Below are 20,337 nucleotides of genomic sequence, written 5' to 3'. Positions count from 1 at the left end.
CTGAAATCAGAAAGATATGATGCTATGCCCCCCATTATTCTACAAATAATCTGTAAAGTGATACTGCTTTGAAATTTTGATTTACTAATCAACTACAAGCCATTCAGGGTCAAGGCAATGTGTAATATGTGTAATAAACTGAAGTTTTAAACTAAATTCAGTTACTGAGGAGCATACAAGAGGAAAACAAATGAATAAAACATCTTGGAAATTTGCTTTTAAATGTAGGAAGGTGAAGCAAGAAACTGTACAAATAAACAAGTTACATCTTAGTTGTGAATAATCATGTATTCATTTTTGCAGAAACTTTTCACCTTTCCCAGTCTCTGTCCCAGAGAGAAATCAAACTGCATTAGAATTCAGGCACTGATGGTATAAAGTTGGTGGACAGTTTAATAAGTGTGTTTGAGAATTCTTCTCTTCAGTGAAGAAACGAACTATGTGGCACCAAGAAGATGGTGGGGCCCATCAAGATGCCTGCAATCTATTCTGCCTGTGCTGATGCAGTCTCAGGGAATAAAAATGATGGAACCATTTAATGATGTCGTCCCTTAGCTATATTGAGCCAATAACACACAGAGAGTGAATTGTCATGCAAGGGGTCCCCCATTTTAGAATTTATCCTGATAATCACATTGAGTATTTTTTCAGTCTAAAAGCTACTGAACATATAGAAAAAGCACTGGAAAATATAGGCAGAAACAGAATTTAAGACTGTGTAGGTGGCTCATGAGGAAACACCACAGATGGGAATTACAGGAATCTTCCACTTTACTGATTGACTATACATGTACAGTAGCTTAACGGATTTGAAAGTCACATATTTTGAGTGTATATAACCGATGCTCAGGAACTTCTTGTTTTCAAAGTTGTGAAAACAAATGAGGCAGGACACTGTTATTAATGTCCACTTACAAGGGTTGTTTTTATTTAAAAAGTGTAATAAACATGCATTTTTCTCCTTTTCAATTTTCCTTTTCGATTTACTCATTCAAAATGGGTCAAACAGATTTTAACTCGTAGCCAATTTCTAAAAATGTACCATAAAGTATTTATTTCAATAAATCTACTTATTGTGAACTGAACATACTCTGGACACTGCTTTTTAAGCACTTACAATTTGGCTATATATTTGGGGGCATTGACTTCACTTCTTAATCAAATGAAACACAAAATTGTATATAGACTGCATTATTTTTATAAAAGTCATGAATTTAAGTGATGCAGCTCTAACCTCTATTGTGTACTGTACATGTATTAGAAAGATGAAACATGATATTGCAGTAGAATTCATATTTGGAAGCAGCCTGAGCATGTCCTAATAATAAATAGCTTCTTTAACTATTTGCTAGATACTCTAGAGTTCATTTTGTTTGTTTCCTCAGGGAGCTTCATGTTATATTCTGACTTAATGTGTTGGACAGATTAATTATAATTCAGAAAATGCTATTTAAAAACTGTAGTATGAGTACAGCTCTTGAGAAACACCTTAATTTCGTTTTGCTTCTTGCAATTCTCAGGTAAGTCAATTACAACTATAGGTAAATTTGATTCTAAATAAAACTTCATCATTTTAAAAAGCAAAATTAGTTCATCTTCACTACGTTAATGCATAGTCAGTCTAAAGACTTAAACTTCCTTCTTTTGACCCCCACCTTTGTCAATAATAAAAGCCATTTTTTTCTGCTTTTAAATTGACTCACTTCTTGATTCAAAGAAGACTTTGCCAATACCATTGTTCCTTTGCATCTTGCTATTTCTACACCCCAACTGGAAACCACCTAATGTGATTGGTTACATCAGCGTTATCCAACTAGTTTACAGTACAGAAACTCCCTTCACATTCAATCTTTCTTCATGTCATGAGGAGTAGAGATTTGTGCTTATCACCAAATAAAATTGCAGTGCAAAATTTAAACATAAAAGTTACACAATTAAAAGTTAATATATGGCACCACAGCCTATTAATTCACATATAGTACAACAGACCATTAAGAACAGACAATAATATGAACAGAGCTAAAAAGAGTGAGCTTGCATAGCAATGCACAAAAGAAATTATATACAGAGGAAAATCCTTTTCTTCCTGGAGGGTGAGTTTTCGAGTTTTGTTTTCTTTCTTTTTTATATACTCCTGACAAGAAAGAGTTAAGGTGGGTGGTATACTTAAGAGAAGAACACAAGTAAAATATCTGTGGGATATGTGTGGCTGTGTGTCTTTACATTGCATTTACAGTTTTTTTAATAGTACATAAATAAAAGAAATTGTTCATTGCACTGTTTAGTGTCATCACTTCCATGAGTTCGGACCTGATGGTCCTTCAGAGCAGCTTTGAATGTCTCCTCTCAGTTACTCTGGAAAGAGATAAAAAATCAAAAATCAGAAATCAGAAATAAAATTTACATTTAAATTAAATGTTCTTCTTTCTAGAACAGTACAACTGAAATCAGGGCAAGCAGATAATAAATGAAGATAAAGTCACCAGATGCTTTGAGTTTGTGAATATAAGTAATTTTACTTGAAGGTTTTGAACATGAAGAGAAAGATAAACATTGTAGAATTTAAACATTTAAAATACAAAAACAGCTGCAATGTTTTATATTCCTTGTGATTTTATAATTATTTCAAAACATAAGTTAAACAAAAATCTATATAAATTAAAAATGATAATTTATAATAATTGTCAGATTAATGATAGAGCAAATTAACTCAGATCAATAAAATGTTAGTTTGAAAATATTCTGCCTTTTCATCATCTCATGAAATCTCTTAAACAGCATGCAATGTGACCATAATAGTAACCCTACTTTTTCTTTTACAGAAAGAAAAATAGAGAGTAGAAAAATAGTTTATTTTCTCATGTCACATAACCAGTTAAGTGGTTGAGAATATTAGAATCCATGCCTGTTCTCTTAGCAGTGCATTTAAGCTTAATTAAAAGAAGCATATGAAAATGCTAAAGGGGTACAATTCTGACATGAGCTAGTGAAACTGCAAATTGCCTGATGACATTAACAGAAAGAGCTCAATGATTTCTCTTTGACACACTGTGGCATTCCTATCTTTCTCTATTAGATAGTATTTTATATTTGAAAATTGATTACACTAAATAGCAAGGCTAATTCTTTATTTGAAAAGATACATTTATTTATAGGATATGTCATTGTAGTCAAAATATCACAATTCAACTACAAAAATCAACTTTTCAAGGTTGTTGTCCTACATTTTAAAAGTAAATAAATGAAGGGGAACTGCAGCCTAAAGCATTCTTAAAGAAGTTCTTTAAAACTACCAAGACTATCCTCAGTTAAAAGGGTAAGAAAATTACCAAATGGACTATGTATAGTTTGTAAGTACTAAGACAAACTTCCTACATTAAAACAATTTTTATACAACCTAAATCAACTTGAATTAGCAATGAAATATTTGTGATTGCCAGCTATAAATAGCAATCATCTAAGTTATGATCAAACTTGTAATTGATTTTTTTCCCATAACAGACCAAGTTTGTTATTATCCCGAGTGGGTTTAATATGGCAATGCTATTAGTGCAATATTCTCTTTGAATCATAATAGCCTTTAAATGACCTAAAGCACTTACATAATTCACCTGTAAACTGTCCTTGACTATTCGAGCCCAGATATCCTATGTCGAGGAGGTCGCTGGCATTGCGCTGGTGACCCCCTCTCAACACCTCGGCTTTCCTGGGTCCGGTGGACCCTTTAGAAGAAGATGTTCCCGATGAGCTGTGGCCGCCAGGAGATGGGAAGCTGGGCTTGCTGTACGGCACCAAGGCCTCCTCTGAAAAGGAGAAAAACACAAAAGGCTCAATTGAACTGCAACATGGGGGCAAAAGAGAAACTTCACTCTTAAATATTAAGCTCAGAACGGACCATTTTATTATTTCATTCTTCAGCAAAATTTAAATTATGAGGTTTAATCAGGCCCGGATATTAAAGGAATTTCCACGCACGAGCAAAATTTCCTACAATAGAAACTGAAGCAGGATTAAATTAAAAGAGATCGTGGGATAAGTACACAGTGTTACATATCATTTTCAAAATTTAAATTCATTATAAATGAGAGCTGTATACAATGAACCATAGTTTGCTTAACAAAAAGCATATCTGAGAAAAGTTTTTGGAGTTTAGTGAGGCTCTAATTTAATTTTCCCATTAAGATGGAAAGAACATGGCTTTTGTTTTAGTTTAAATTACAGCAACATTTTCTCAATCAACTTAACTCTAGATTAGTTAATTAAATAAACTTAAATTTTTTCTTCTGAAATATATTAGAAATATTGTGTATTTCATTAAAAGAGAGAGAAATCCATACATTTTAATAAATGTGTTACTATTCTCTTAACATACTGTTTATGCAGATGACTCATGATTTACATTACTAAATACTTAATACTTTGAAACTTTCTTTTTCTTCTTTCTCATATTTTCCTACCTCCATCCCCACACACCTTTACTCTACATTTTTTTGTATATAAGCCTTATTAAGTGATTTGATAACTAACAAATGATGACTGAATTTACTATCTCTTCTTACATAGTATTTAATGACAGGAATGACCTATTTTTTTTTCTCATAGCTAGAATGGTGTTTTCACTAGATCTAGATATTAACATTGTCATATTCTGACCCTTTTACAAATTAAATGTTTCTAACACTGGAGAAGAAGTTGTGACAAAATATACTTATGGAAAATGCATGGTGAGAGGACATATCTAGAAAAGATTGAGTCCAAATGAATAAGTGAATAAATACAGGTAGATTTTCAAAAGTTCTGTGTATGTACATATTTATTAGTATTCAATGAATCCCGATGTGAGATGTTCCTGAAAATGCATTTCTATAACAGGCTCAATGACCCACTCCTAATAATATCCAAGCAGAACTGGATATTATTCAATAAATAATATTTATTGAATTTATGACATTTATGTTGTATGATTTCCAGGAAGCTTGATTTATAAACAAGAGCATTTCCTATCCAGGAGTTAACAATGAACTACATTTAATAAGTTGGAGAAGGTATAAATTCAGTTTACACTTTTCTGACATGAGGACTCTGATTGGGCATTTACTTGTAATTTTATAGTTTCAATCAATTCATCTATTTGACTGAAGTGAGTTCTACTTTCAAGTGATTTGTTACTTCAGTCAAAATGAGCAAACTTGGGGAAGGCAGTAATAGAACTGACACAAAAGATGAACTTTAGTAGTCTTAAAGGTACTCAATACAAATATTACAAAGGAAAAAAATTAAATTGTCTCCTGGAGACTGTTGATGAAGGCTGGAGGCCTCTTGGACTCAAAGACCCTAGGGATAAATTAACTGGAGAAACAATCCCCATGGGAACGAGCCTTAAGGTATAAATATGCCAGTGAGCTGTGCTGCAGAATTCTAACTCTAATTACTGATTTAAGGCAAGTGTACTCAAAGGCCCTTAAACAATTGCCATTTCTAAGATACTCGGTAGGAAAAAAATGGTAACAGTCCCGGCTTTCTTGGGACTGTGCAGAACACACCTGATCCAACACCTTGTTTGTGTGGGGCTTTCCGAGTGTCTTCTTGGAGTTCTGTGGAGCTTATCCATTCCTGGGTTTGTCGCTGCCACTCTAGAGAGGTCTTAGCTGGACACTCCAGTGAGCTCTTTGTGTCTTCTAAGTTGGATGCGTGTTGTCTCTCTAGAGAGCTTCCTTTTCTCTCTGTTGAGTTTTCCACGTTACCAGTATGCTGGCTCGGGCCTATTTGTTGCCTTAAACCCTGACCTGGCGGGGGATCTGGTGGTGGTGGAAGATCTAAAAATTTTGAATAATGTTTAGAATGGACTAAAATTTAATGAAAAAATACAAGTTTTAGTTCAAGTTGAAAAAAATATACCCTTGCCCTCATATAAGTATCACCCATGCAAAAGAAATCTGGGGCAAATAAAAGTCAATTATTGATATCCAAAAAGAGCACTATTGATCTCAGTTCCACCTTCTCACCACAGAATTATTGAAATAAAATTGACTGGTTTTATGCAATTGTTAAACATGGAAAATGTTTTCAAGTGCACAGTGGGGCTAACATTTAAGGTTAAAGGGCAGTTGTGGTTTATTTCAGTTCATTGCCAGACCTCCTTCAAAGCAGAAACGCTGTGACAAAAAACAAGATTACTTGAAATTCTAGCAGCTGTGCTAATAGAAGTCCCTGAAAAGAATAAATCTCTTCTGCCAATCTCCATAGGAAATTTCACTCTTGGGAAATTAAGAACTATACGCCGTATCATATGCAACATATGATTGCCTTTATCCATGTATGTGGCACATTTAGCAATAGTCAAAGGGTTAAGCTAACATTTATTAAATGCAATTAACATTCTGTGTGACAACCAATTCTGGATATTTCATTTCATGAGTTAACTAATGAGTTACAACTAATATATTATAATCTTCTAATGTATTAATTTTAATAAATAATAACCAATGCTCAGAGTACAGAGCTAATATGCTTTATGGTGCTACAGTAGACAATATATCATAGAAATTTGAGATGTAGTGGAATAGATAATTTTCAAAAAACCTTTTAAAATTAAATATTGGATATGAAAAAATTAAAAGATCAAGTATCAGCTAATTTTTCAGAATTTTTTAGCTCTTGAGATCTTCACCTTTATATTTTTAATATCTTCACTTGTGAAATCATATTTCCTTCCTACTTATAAGTAATGCACTAGTTCTGAAATCACTTTATAGAAGAATTAAAGTCTTCTAAATGTTCATTTAAATCAATTTATTAGAATTTTTCTTGCATGCTATTTCAAACTTCTTTGTTCATCCTTAGAGTATTGATAATTACATTATTTGTGTATAACAACCATATATACATACTATATACATTTCATTAATGGAATATATTATATGTAGTAGAGGCAATTATTTCCCATGCTATTTTTGTAAATGTATTTCTGGTTTCTAATAATATTCTGTTTGTGAAATTTAAAAAGGGAAAGTATAAATTTCTTGCCTACAAAAGATAGCTTCCTGAAAGAAAGGCTAATTGGCTAGTTTTAAGCTTTATTCGTCTTATGAACAGAAAGATATTATCCTTCATTGAGCAAATAAAAATGATCATCTACTCTGAAAGTTTCTAAATTGAAGCAGCATTTCTAGTTCTTACGTACATCCTCATGTTAGATTATGAATTATTCATTATTGAAGGAAACAGGGTCTCTGAGAAAACGAAGTTGTATTTCAAACATTTCTCCCAAAATGAAGCACTAATACAATATTAAGATATTTGTTAAGTAGTCCAGTGACTTTAGAATTTACATTCAACACTGACTTCATTCCCCATACATTATTATATACGCAAATTAATTATTTAATTTGAGTTATTGGACTTAGACTGTCAGTGAAGAGAAATTATTGTATTTGCTTCCAAAATAACATATATTGTCATTGATTTTTATTCTCCATCAGAGCAGCTTAATTTCTAAAATGGCCAAAATGGCATCTGCTTATGTCAACTAAAATTCTGATGACTGTTTAACCTGAAATTATATAGCTTCATAATTAAGTAATATCTTTGGACATTGTATCATCTAAGAAGAAAAGATATTGTATGCAAACTGAAATAAATTAGAAAAAGACATGGAATTACAAATGGCTATAGAAAAAATAAAAGCATATAATCAAATACATTTCCTTAAATTAAATTTATTATTCAATTCTATGTTGATTCATTTCAACTAAGTCAATTTACTAAAGAGTATCTTACTGGCACACTGAGAATTAACTATTGTCAAGCAACAACAGTCCCCTGAAACTCATGCCATTATTATCTGCATTTCTTAGGTAAGAAAATGGGGCCCAAACAAATTAAGTACAGTATCTCCAGTTTGGGTTTCCCTTCCAGTGAATTCCAGACTCACGTAACCAAATATACTCTGGAAATTTCAGTTAGATATTTCGTGGAATTTGCAAATTTCACATCATCAAAATGGAGCTGAAAGTCATTGTTTATAAAATATGCTTCTTCTGTGGTGTTCTGCCTCTCATTTAGTGGCAATTCTATTCTATGTGAAAACTATTAAGTGATCTTTGTAGCTTTGTAGCCTACATTAATTTCATTAAGAAATTCTGACCTCCAGCATCCAAACTTTTTCATTCTACTAATTCTACCTTGGTATGATCAGCCATCACCTATTCCTTACACTGCTTCTATAATCTCCTATGTGATCTGTTTTTATACCTTTGGCCCATTTAGTACACGGCAACACAATAGCTAGTGTGACCTTTTCAAAATAAAATCATATAAGATTATGCCACTCCTCTACCACACACACACTCACTCACACACACACACACACACACACACACACACACACACACACAAGAGCTCCAGGAGTTTCCCATTCACAATACTGTAGTGCAGAAATCCTCACACACTGGCACTTATCTGCTTGCCTGTCTTCATACTCTATCTTGTTTCTCTGCCTGCTTCAGCCACACTGCTTCCCTGCCTTTTTATCAAATAAGCCTCAGCATTTCACTTGCTGTTCTTATTTCCTAGAATGACCTTTTCTCAGACATCAAGTACTATTTTTCCCCTTCTATTCTACAAGTCTTTTCTCAAATGTCAGTTTGTAGGTGAGGTTTTCCCTAAAAATCCTACTTAAAGTCAGCTCCTCCTGACCCTTGCATTTCTAAACTTTCTTCTCTTCATTTTTCCCCATGGCAATGATCACTCTGCTATACACTTTGCACTTTCACTTATATATTTGTCTTTCTTCCTCCACTAGCATGTAAGCTCTAGGAAACCAGGAAATTTGTCTATTTGGTTTCCATTGCCTACCATATGACCATGTGCTTAATAAAGAGTTGAACGAATAGATTAATGAACACATGAATTTGCTCAATGGTCAAAGCCACAACATGACAGAGCTGGGAATGAGCCCCTTCTCTGAATAAGATATTAAGAACTAAGGGAAAGGGAGAAGAGTTTGGAAGAAGATAGGCTAGGGAAAAGAGTTTAATGGGTATAGATCTTTCTTTCTTCAGCATTGTTGAATGCACTGGTTTCAAAGACTACTCTTTGACTTCCTGGGTAAATAGACCGAAGACTTGTATTCAGCAAAGCTTAGTTAGGAAAGACTTTACATAAGAGAATACTCCTTAAATGTGTCTGGATTTTTGCACAGTCTTTTGAATAGAGACTCCTCTTATTGGACCCAGAGATTACTTTCCTACCCTAGAAGTGAGTTTGAAACCATGGGATAGAATTCTTGACAATGAAGTGTAAAGTGCCACTTGCCACTTGCCACTAAAACCTTGCAAAGATCACTCAAGTTCTGTCTCCCCCTTGTTAAGAAACCATAATGGTCCAGTCATGAAAATGATGGCATTCCTATACTGAAGAGGCCTACATACTTACGTTACTGCTTAGAGGACAGCCACGTGAGCTTGATAGATCATTATGTCAATTAGAAAGAAAGTTTTACTGTGCTAAAACTCTGAGGGTTAGAGGTTGTTTGCTAAAGCAACTAGAAATAATTGCCTTAATTAATATAACTATAAAACTGTATTATAAAATCTATAATGCAAAAGTTTTAGTGTATTTTTCTATACAGTGAGCATTGCTAAGTAGCAACCTACCCAATTTGATTTTACGTGAAGATTCTGGAAATTATTCCTGACACATGGATTCTTATCACATAAATGTTGTGGCATAAGTGTTTGTTGTAAAATAACAATATTCTTAAGGATAATTTATAGGGAGGTGCTTGAAATAAATGTTCTGGTATCACAATTAAAATGTCTTTAGATTGAACATGTGTGAAGACAGGTAAGCCAAAATTTCCTTTTCAATATCACTATTTCTAAAATGTACCTACTATTAACACATAATGCATTACTATTTTTTAGAATGCTAGCATATTTAAACATGTAGGAATCTATTTTTCTAAAGATAAGCAATATATTGATTGTGAATTAAACCAGGGAGTAAATTGTTTTTTGAAGATATATAGAAAAATTTTGTAAAAAAAATATAATAGGAAGAAAGAAAACTCTCTATTCTGTTGATTCAGATTCTATATCATCCACACATTCTGGATACAGTCTTCAAATATTACTGAAAAATCAAAGAAAATATTCAACTAATTTTTTTCTCTTGACATGATATTCAGAGTAGGAAAAAATATAACATTCTTAATTTTTAGATTTATAGATACCATATCCATGAGAGGTTTCCTTTTAGAGAGAATAATATCAACACAAAGACTATTTTAAGTGATCAACTAATCTTCAAAGCATCTGAGGCAGAAAAGCAGTGGTAAGCATTTTTGTTTACCAAAGGATAACCATTTATAAAAAAAAATGTAAAAAACTCTCCTTTGCAACCTTAACCCTCATGTCTTACAGAAATTGTACAATTAAAATGGAGAAAGAAGGAAAAGTAAGTAAATGTGAAAGATTTTTGCATAAGCATGTTTGGCTTTCTAAGTCTTCTTAGGAGTAAAAGGTAATAAAAGAAAGTGCAAAGATGGCTGCCAGACAGTGAATCCCCCTTCCTCAAAACACATTTCCTTTCCAATTAAGCTTCATTCTGTTCTTTAGTGATAAGTCTAAGAATGCTAAGGATTAGATCACAGCTTCTCCAAGACAGATATATATATATATATTAGATCCACAGATTGAGCTTCAAAAATACCCATAACTGGCTTTTACACCACAATAATTTGAATCTATAGGATGTATTTTCAGATTTCCCTAAGTGGTTCTAAGATTCAGTTTGGCTAAATTTATTCTTTTGGTGTTTAGTGAAACAATAATAGGACAAAGTTTATATGCTTATAGAAGAAGGGAAAAGAAATTTACTTCTGGGTCTATCATTATATTGGGCAGTTTAAATATGTTAATTTTTCTTAGAATAAAACTTGAGGATAAATATTTTCATTCATTCTTTAAAAGATATTAAGAATTACGTGGGAAATAATCAGGAAAACCTGAAGAATAGCCTGTGTTCCGTGGAACTGATGAAATACTAATACTGTTTTCTGAAGCTGGTAGTTTTTAGGCAAAGGTGAGATGATATACAAAAATAAAAGTATTGAAACAGGTCAGTAAACTACAGCCCATAAGCCAAATTCAGGCAGTACCTGTTTTGTCAATTAAACTTTATTGGAATTCAGTTGTATCCATTTTTTTTTTTACTTTTCCAGTAGTTATACTCATGCAACAATGGCAGTATTGAGTAGCTGAGATAGAGACTGTATACTCCTAAAGCCCCCAAAAAATCACTATATGAATTTTATCAGAAAAATAAATTACTGACCCATTGTTCTGTCCTCCTAAATTCACATGTTGAGATCGTGACCTCCAATATAATGGCATTGGATGGTGCAGGCTTTGGATGGTGATTAGGACATGAATACAGATTCCTAATGAATGGAATTAGTGTCTGTGTACAACGCACTTTAGACAGATCTCTGCTATTATGCAAGAACACAGCAAGATGGGACCAGAAAGACAGCCCTCAACAGACGCCAAATCTGTGAATACCTTCAATTTTGACTTTTTAGATTCCAGAACTGTGAGAAATAAATTTCCAATGTATTTAAGGTTATAACAGTCAACAAAGTCCCAACTGACCTAAGACACTCCTTCAACTACATGAGCGCGCTTTGCACCCTGAAATTCATAGAACTGAAAAATTATTTGAACATCTTTTCCAAAAGCGAAATATTATCTAAGATATTATAATTTACTGTCATAAGTGTTCTGATACTATAACAAGTGCACATGCTGTTTACATTTTCTTTCTTAATCTTAAAGTGCAATGTTTGCTAAAAAGTACTAAAGAAAAATGCTAGAAGAGTAGAAAAATCAACATTTAAAAGTGATATGGCATATCTTTCTTGAGGATTGGTAACATGGGACCAGTTTCAGATTGTTAAAAAGAGGGTGTTTTATTTAAATAAGACCATATGGCCAGGCTTCTGCCTTGTTATGTCATGAGGCAATGCTTAATCTATCAAAGCTATTTTCATCTAGGTTAATGACTGCACAGAGCACATCTCTTTAGTAAGGAGACAAGAGAAACGGAAATAAACTTACCATCTGTCATTCCTTCCCTTCGATGAGGCAATGCTGGCTGTTGGTCCATTCGCCCTCCCTTGTGTTTTTTGGTGGGCCTCGGCCTCTGACTTTGATTCAGCACTGCACTGGCATTACTGTCGGTAGAAAATGGGCTGGTAGGTCGAGGTCTTTGAGAGGAGTTAAAGGCTTTTCCTAAAAAGAAAAAGAGGGAAGGGAGTGCAGAGAATGTCATCAGAATGACAGATACTGGATTCTGCCATGTATTTCTGCTCTTCCTAAAACTAAACTGTGAACCTAACTACAGATTCCTTTTGAAGATATCAAATACTGATGCATCTCTCTATGGTCCTGCTGTATAAAATTTGCCCAATTTCTAATAAACTGAAAAACCCCAGCCACCAAATAGTATTTCAAACAAGTGAACATAAGCAAATCCACCAACCAAAAGTTCATTATTAGTTGATTATATTTTTATTTAACCTTGACAATCTTAGGAAATTTTCATAGATATATGCAAATCCATTCAGCACATACTTTTCTAAACTAAAGAGGATATTTCTGAAATAAATCGTGCACTATTTTATTGATTTACTCAAATTTCATCCTTCGAATATTATAAACTTTCTCTGAAAACTGAAAAAAAGTCTTATAATAATTATATTTGAAATGTTACATGAAAGATCTACTCAGATACATATATTCAACTGACCTTACCAAGAAATGTGCATACATGATGTATTCTACCTTTGTTTTTTTAGCAGAAAGTCAATAGCATAAGGAGACAGCAAGATAAAAATCACCTTGTATATCCAAAGTTTAATAGGTGTTTTCTGAGGAATGTTATTTGTATCTGAGCAGATTCTTAATTCTCACTGTAAAATGAAATATGCTACTTTATTTGTGATTTTGTATAAACAGAAGGAAATTTATTCTAGGGAAAGGTGAGCTAATAAATTTTAAACAGCTTATTATTTTAATGCTGTGTTTATTATACTAAGAGAGGCCTGGTTTATGTGCATGTATTTATTCTCTTGTACGTGTTTTTATACCATACAAAATTATTATAAATACTTACATTTTCCCAAGTCAGTATGGCATGATATTGCTTAATGCTTTATTAGCTATTAGCATACATGCAAGAAATGCATTTTTGACTTCAAATTTATTAGTTTCCTTGCACTTTCTCACTGCTCTGTTTACAGCTAATGCCACAAAAAGCACTCAGGCAACATAAAGTTTTTGACTTATGCTTTATAAAGCAAGAAAATTTAAACAACAGTTAACTTACAACTTATTTTAGTTTAGATGCTATATGAAAATAAACCTTTGCAATGCTTGAGAAATCTTTTTTATTTTGTTTGAAAACTACTTAATGCAAGCTCAAAAGAAATATTGATGGTATATTTTGAAAGCAACTTCCAAGATTCATTGTTATGACTTGAAAGTTTAGCGTCAAAATAGTTTTCATTTACTATTTGAATACTACTAAGATTTTAAAAATACACTTAGGTTAGTTTTATTACTTTGTTTTAGAAGACATCTCCATTTAATTCATATATTAGTTTCCTATATGTACAGTTAAGATGTATACATACAAATATAAAGACATACATCATGCCAAAGTTACTTTTTCTCTCCAGGAAAACAAAAGATTATAATTTACTAATCTATTATTATAGCTAAACTGGCATTTCTTTCTTTGAGGAAAAAGCAGCATATGAAAAATTACATAATTGCCCTTAGATTAATCCTTATTCTTAGCAATCAAAATTAAATGACTCTAAAGAGCAATATATAAGTAGTCATCATTTTATTCAATTTGCAAATGCAGTAGGTTTATCTTTAGTTAGCATCCTTTAAATCATAAAATAAATTATTGTATTAAAATCTTAGCCAAACAATTAATATGACCATCCATTATTTGAACTGTTAGACCAACAGCCTTAGACCCATTCACCCCATGCTGAAGAAACCTTCCCAGAAAATGCATTTGCAGAAAGAGATGGGCAAAGGAAAGTAAGGGAGATAAAAGATGAATAATTTTAAACACTAGGTTCATTATTGATTGTGTGAGGATTCTGCAAAGTGTGAGTTATTGAAAATTCAATGGCAATCTTATTTGCTGCTTTGTTGTATTATAAAAAGGAAGCATATTCCAATTAATCAGCACAGCTATGAAGAGAAAGGATTAGAAGGTGGTGAGTAGACTATTTTGGCTCTGTAAAACTAACATCAGAAAAGAGTTCTGGTAACAGAGCATCCAATCTGTGTTCATGCATATTAAAGAAAGCCCTGCAGCCAGACTCTCTAAGGAGAAAGTATAAGAGAAAGAAGATCAGTGTCCAAAGGACAAGACTCTGTCATGCAAAGAGTGTTGACTTGGATTCTACCAACCTGTTCTTGAAAGGCTGGTTCCATCCAGCCTAAAACCAGCTTTATCTGCTGCTGCCACCAGTGCTTGTGCAAAACTGCCGCTGGCAAAGATGGAGCCATCTGAGGAGCTACCTACACTAGATCTATGACTAGAAAAGTTACGATCCTCATCAGATGCAGAGCCCCATCCATTTACCATTGAACCTAAAAACAAATGTAGTTGGCTAGTGAGTTGTATACATTGGATATCTTATCTTCTTGTACACACTATACTAACGAGGAAGGAGGCTGCCTCAACACCTTGCTTCATCTTTGAAATTTGATCCTGAGTTCTCTAGCCACATATCCATGTTTAAAAATTCTCAGTGTAGAAGAATGATGCTAGTTTAAAATCTGCATCTATTTGCAACAATGAATAAAACAGGTTCTAAATGGTTCGATTACTACATGAAAGTTTTCCAAAAAGAGCTGCTATATGTATTAAATTTCTACAATTCAGGGAAGAACATTTATCAAAACAATTACTGATTTTAAACCAATGAGGGGTTTAGTTGAAAAAACAATGTAAATAAGTTTTAAAGTTAGTTCAGACTCCAATAATAATCTGCATAAATGCTTGTATCTCAGGTATTGTACATATAGTTCTCTAACACCAAAGATACAGAATTATTTCAAGATTTTAAAATAAAAAAAATTGATTACTTAAGAAATAGAAAAAATCAAAAACAAAAATTTATAAACATTCTGAAAACAATAAATGTAGACCATAAGGAAAATGTATTTTATAAAAGTTGTATTAATGTCAATACTCACTATGCTTTCTTTGATTTTTAATTGTTTGAAAAACTCCAGTTGTCTCTTTAATACTAATACTTATCTTTACAACATAACCTCTAGAAAGAGTATCACCAGAATTAATATGGATTTTTTTTCTGTAAAAGGCAACATGTCAACAGAGGAAAATAATTTTAGCTTTATGTGTAAGGAACTGTTCTTAACTTTCTAGAAAGTCATTAAACATTTTATATATTTTCATAGAAAAAAGCATACTAGGAACTTATTAATACAATTAATATCACAGTATTTACTTAAGTTTTTATACCATTAATTCATGACAATAAAATACCAAGTATTACTTACTCTAATTTTTGTTAGGAGGGCGATAAAACACTATTTAGAGAAAGCTTATTTAGGATTTCTAAATAAAGGAAATGCATGCACATGAAAGAGGTGAAAATCAAACGTTACAGAGTATGCCTCCTTTTCTTCAATACTTAAGAGACAACACTGTAGTTAGAAGTGTTGCCATGCAAAATTTGTATTTTCAATCAAGGTGCCAGGATACAGTAACATGAATTTATGCACTCTAAAGATGGAGAACACAGAAACTGAAGGGGTCAGAATGATCTGAGAAGTTAAAAGGGTGTTAAGTGTAACAGAGAAAGATAGAGTTTTGATTCTATTTGCCAAAAGCATACAGATACACTTTCTACTTTCCAAACAAATTCCCTTGACACAGGCCACTGCAAGGAATCTGAGATAACACCAGCAACCGAGCCTCCTTGGAGAGATTCATTTCTAGGTTAATAATCACAAGTCAAGGACCAACAGCTCAAAATGAAAGAAGAAATGATGCAATAGGCCTTGCAATATAATGCTACAGTAGATAAGAAAAAATCAAAGTGATTCAGTCAGGGTTCACAAAAGAATATGATACTCTAGATCTGAGAATAGTTATAACCATTTGAATGCTCACTTCCAATCCTTTCCATGTGCTCTTTTCTGTTTTTCTAAATGCTCTCGCTTTCCAAACAACCATCCTTTTTTTTTTTTTCATCTCTAAACTCCTTCTGATTTCCTTCTAATCTCTTCTTTCTGATTGTTAGCTGAATTATCTTTCTGAATCACTTGTAATACTCTTTTGCTAATTCATTTAAAGTCTACCTAGTCCTCCAGTGTCACTTCCAAACTGCTCCTTGGGTCTCTTGACACCCTTCAATATTAAGACCAGTCTACCTTTGCAGCCTTGTTTGGTCTTACAGCCAGGGCAGTCTTTGCCTCACCTATACATCACCTCCCATTCCTTGGGAATACTTTGTATTATTGCAAACTCTGTTAACACTGTCAAACTGCAAAGTCTAAATGAAGTACCTTCTACCTCACTGCCTTAGTTCTACCTCACCTACAATAAGGGAAAATCAGTCTTGTGTCTTTTTGTTGTTGTTGTTGTTCAAAGGCTGTGTACACAGTAGTGTATCATTTCGCTTCCTTTATTACAGTTTGTTGATAATGTATGTTTTCTCCTCTTCAAAGGAGAATTCTGGACATTAAGAGCTAACTTTTATTCATTTCCATATTTCTTATACAAAGGGCATTGTATAGTAGAAATTCAACTAACAATGTGTTCATTCTGATTTCAGTGCTTTTAACATTTCCATTATTCACTGTAAATTTATGTGTGATTCTATTTGATATATAATTTCTCAGCATTGACCTTTTTTTCCTCAAAATGCAAAAAGAATGCCCTCATAAGCAGATCTAGAAAATTTATTGAATACGGAATAGAATGTTAGTGAATCCTTGTTGATTACTCAGATAAGAGGAAAAGCAATGTGATCATCATCCAAAATTAGAAATTAAGAAATAGTACATATATAACTTGTATTACATAATAATATGTTATAAAATGAAATATTTGTATAATCTTTATGCTGTGATACACTTCAATATTTATATTTACTGGTATTTTATTCAAATTAAGATAATGAATTTACATCAAGTGACAATTTATTATTGTGTGTGTGACTCCTCTATCCACACCTTCCCATTTTAATGTACTTAAATGTACTCAATTTTTTTTGTTCTTTTAAATTCTTTCTCTATTATGATCAGCCAAGAAATACACGAGTCTGTTTTGTTTCTTTTCTGTCTGCTGGTTTATGGTTTCATCCTGAGGATCTAAAATACAGAAAAATTTAGTCTCTGAACCTGCAAAACCTAGGAAAAAAACCACAGCCATATTACCAAAGAAATGCCATCTGTGAAACTTACTAATAGAGAATTAGCTTAACTTCCCCCCTAAAAACCCAGTTTTTCTTCTTGTCAGTGAGTCCTTCACATGAAAATTTCCATATATACATTTGCCATACACTAAACAAATCAACTACTTTCCTGTACTACTTTCTCTGTTTTCATCTTGGACTCACTCTTCAGTGCTCCCAGTCATGTCTTCAAAAATCTCATTCGTACAGTTTTTCCTGATACTTCTTTCATCTTTTGAGGAAGAGACAGTTGCATGGAAGATAGGACTTCAAGGGAGTTGAGGTAAATAGCCCCAGCTATCTCTACTTTTCGTAAGAGCAGAGATTAGAAAGGCAACTTTAGAGCAGAAGAGACAAATAGCATAGATATATTTGACCACTTTATGCCATGAGAACCCTGACCATCCTAAATGAAAGAAAGAGAGAGGGCAAAGAACAGAAAAAGTAGTACATTTTTTTCTTTTTATCCTTTTCTTTCTCTGTCTTTCATGTTCAAAATATTCCCCTCTGAAATGGGAGTATAATATACAGATGGGTGCATCTGTGGAGAACACTTTTAAAGCTATTGGGCCACATTCCATGAATAGAAAATATATAAAATATAATAAAATTATCCATATATAGTTGTTAAAATTTATTAATTTCACATCTTAGTGCTTACTATTTTTCCTCTTCCCTTACATTTACATACTAAGAATGGCCTGAAATTTAGGTAAACAGGCCCCCGCCACACCAAAAAAAGATAAAACAGGAGACAGTGATTGGAAGAAAAATATTAATTAATAAATTTAAAACTCAGTCATTTTTTGAATTGCTGTTTTTTCATAAGTGTATATAGAAACATGAAATTAAAAGTAAACACCAGGTGAAAGCATTCAGCCAGAGATTTGGGACAAATTGTGAGAATTTATAACCATTTGACATGTTATAGTCCCAAATATAATCAATACATATTTAAACATTCAATGTAAAATGAATTTATGTCACATAGCCAAATTTATTTGTGTTCTCATTTTAATCTTTCCAAATTTCTCAAGTTTAAAATTGCTGAAAGCCCCCCCCCCCAAAAAAATCTCAAATTTATTCAAGCTGCTAAAGAAGAACTGCACATAGGACATTAAGCTGTTGCTCACATGTTACTGAGCATAAAATAGCATGGTAAAGTGGCATCTTGCTGTGTCTCTATTACATCTTCAGCACTAAAATTAATTTATGATCAGTCATCAATTCATTTGCATGTCGTTTTATGCTAAATCCTTCCTTGCTGATAAATGCTTATCCCTAGATCCATTAAGCTAGAGTAAAGTCTGTGCTTTATAATATGACCCTGCTAATTGTTGCATTACCATTTTTATGAGATACCAAAACTAACAGTTCCTCGTTTTTTGAGCCAATATTTAATTCAGGAGTCCTTCCTACTGAGTGCTATTTGTCTAAGTACCTGCTAAGTACAATTCTCAATTATAAATGTCTTTGGCCAAATCAGTTCAGATAATGACTTCTGTAGAAAATATCTCTAGTTTCTAGAAGTTCCTTTTTCACTCAAATATATTGAATATACAACTATTCCATCCACATGTAACATATAAAAGCAAAATTTCAAAATAAGCTGTAAGAATCTCTTCCTTGGTTCATTTGACACCCATTAACTTGTTTTACTTCAATATCATGCATATAGTATTTAACTTTTTAATCCATTAAATATTGAAGTTTACATTTAGTTTCTTTTCAAAGACATCGGAGGTGTTTCAGGTAGTCTGAGAAAATCATTTCATTATTTTTAGCATTTCCCTTAATACTAAAATTATTTTTTTGAAGTTTCTGCAGCCGAAGCAAGACTTCAGGTCAAAATATTTGGTGACCAACACTCTAAGAGCTGTGTGGGCAAGTCAGACAGCGAGGCTGCCTGGTTTCATTCTTTTCAGACTGAGCCAGGGTGAGAGTTCCAGAAAAATCTCCAAAGACATAAAACAGAAAATACAGAGCCACAATTTCCTCTCAGCTGCTGTGTTCATGTGGGGCCCAGCAGACAAAGGAACTTTTGTTCCTTTACCTAACAGCACTCCCTCTAGGCCTGTTTGTAATCACTGGGGCAGTTAGAATCTTGGCTACAAGTTCAGGACATCTTCCTTCTGCCTCCTCTCCTGTTGCCTTCTTTTTTCATGGTGGTGTCATTAAATTCAGGAAACACTTACTCTTGACTCTCACCGAGGAAATTACAAGAAAGTTTCAAAGCTTTTCTCCTCCCTGTCACCTGAAAGTGGTGGATTTGGCATTTAGGAAGAAAATATGACAAGCATATTTGTGAAGAATCAATTCTATGAGGATATGGTTTAGCACAAAATAGTGTGCAAAGTCCTAAAATAATAGCAGTTCTGTACTTTATTACAACCAAATAGGTGTGCATCGTAGGCATAGATTAAAATAAAAATTATAAAAATGAGCTTGCCTCTAAAAGGGCTGGTAGTGTTGAATTTTGTTAGGTCACTGTAAATAAACATGGAACTAACTATGAGAAATAATAATAAAGTCACATCTAAAAATTAATCTTTTGATCTTTACTAAGTGCACAGTAGTGGAGGACTCTTTACAGAGATAAAATTACACTGGATTCTTATAAATATATACCAATCTTATAGCAACAGAATCCATAATAGCTAAATCTTCAAAACTGCCTATATATTCATTGATAGATGAACTTGTAAAGAAAATGTGTTATTTATGCACAATGGAGTACTACTCTGCCATAAAGAAAGATAATCTTGGATTATTTGTAGGAAAAAGGATTCTCCTTGAGGGCATAATGTTAAGTAAATAAATCA

General features: G+C 32.9%; 1 protein-coding gene across 14 annotated transcripts in view; it reads right to left on the bottom strand.

The window, feature by feature from the left end:
* Positions 1-902: 902 nt before the first annotated feature.
* Robo2 (roundabout guidance receptor 2) overlaps positions 903-20,337 on the bottom strand; it is a 1,655,220-nt gene continuing 1,635,785 nt past the window's right edge. For 8 of the 14 annotated variants that reach the window (XM_087208379.1, XM_087208384.1, XM_004842193.4 and 5 more), the window contains 4 exons: positions 12,120-12,293; positions 5,544-5,816; positions 3,603-3,803; positions 903-2,355 (listed from right to left, as the gene is read on the bottom strand). In XM_087208379.1, the coding sequence (XP_087064505.1) occupies positions 2,354-2,355; positions 3,603-3,803; positions 5,544-5,816; positions 12,120-12,293 (650 nt within the window). In that variant the 3' untranslated portion in view covers positions 903-2,353. The remainder of the gene's footprint in view (positions 2,356-3,602; positions 3,804-5,543; positions 5,817-12,119; positions 12,294-20,337) is intronic. The other 6 variants (XM_087208405.1, XM_004842197.4, XM_004842196.4 and 3 more) reach the window with 3 other exon arrangements.

The sequence above is a fragment of the Heterocephalus glaber genome, unplaced genomic scaffold (assembly GCF_053883595.1).
Source record: "Heterocephalus glaber isolate CG9 unplaced genomic scaffold, H.glaber_assembly_v1.0 deba00000122, whole genome shotgun sequence".
NCBI lineage: Eukaryota > Metazoa > Chordata > Mammalia > Rodentia > Bathyergidae > Heterocephalus > Heterocephalus glaber.
This window is presented reverse-complemented; position numbering and strand designations above follow the sequence as displayed.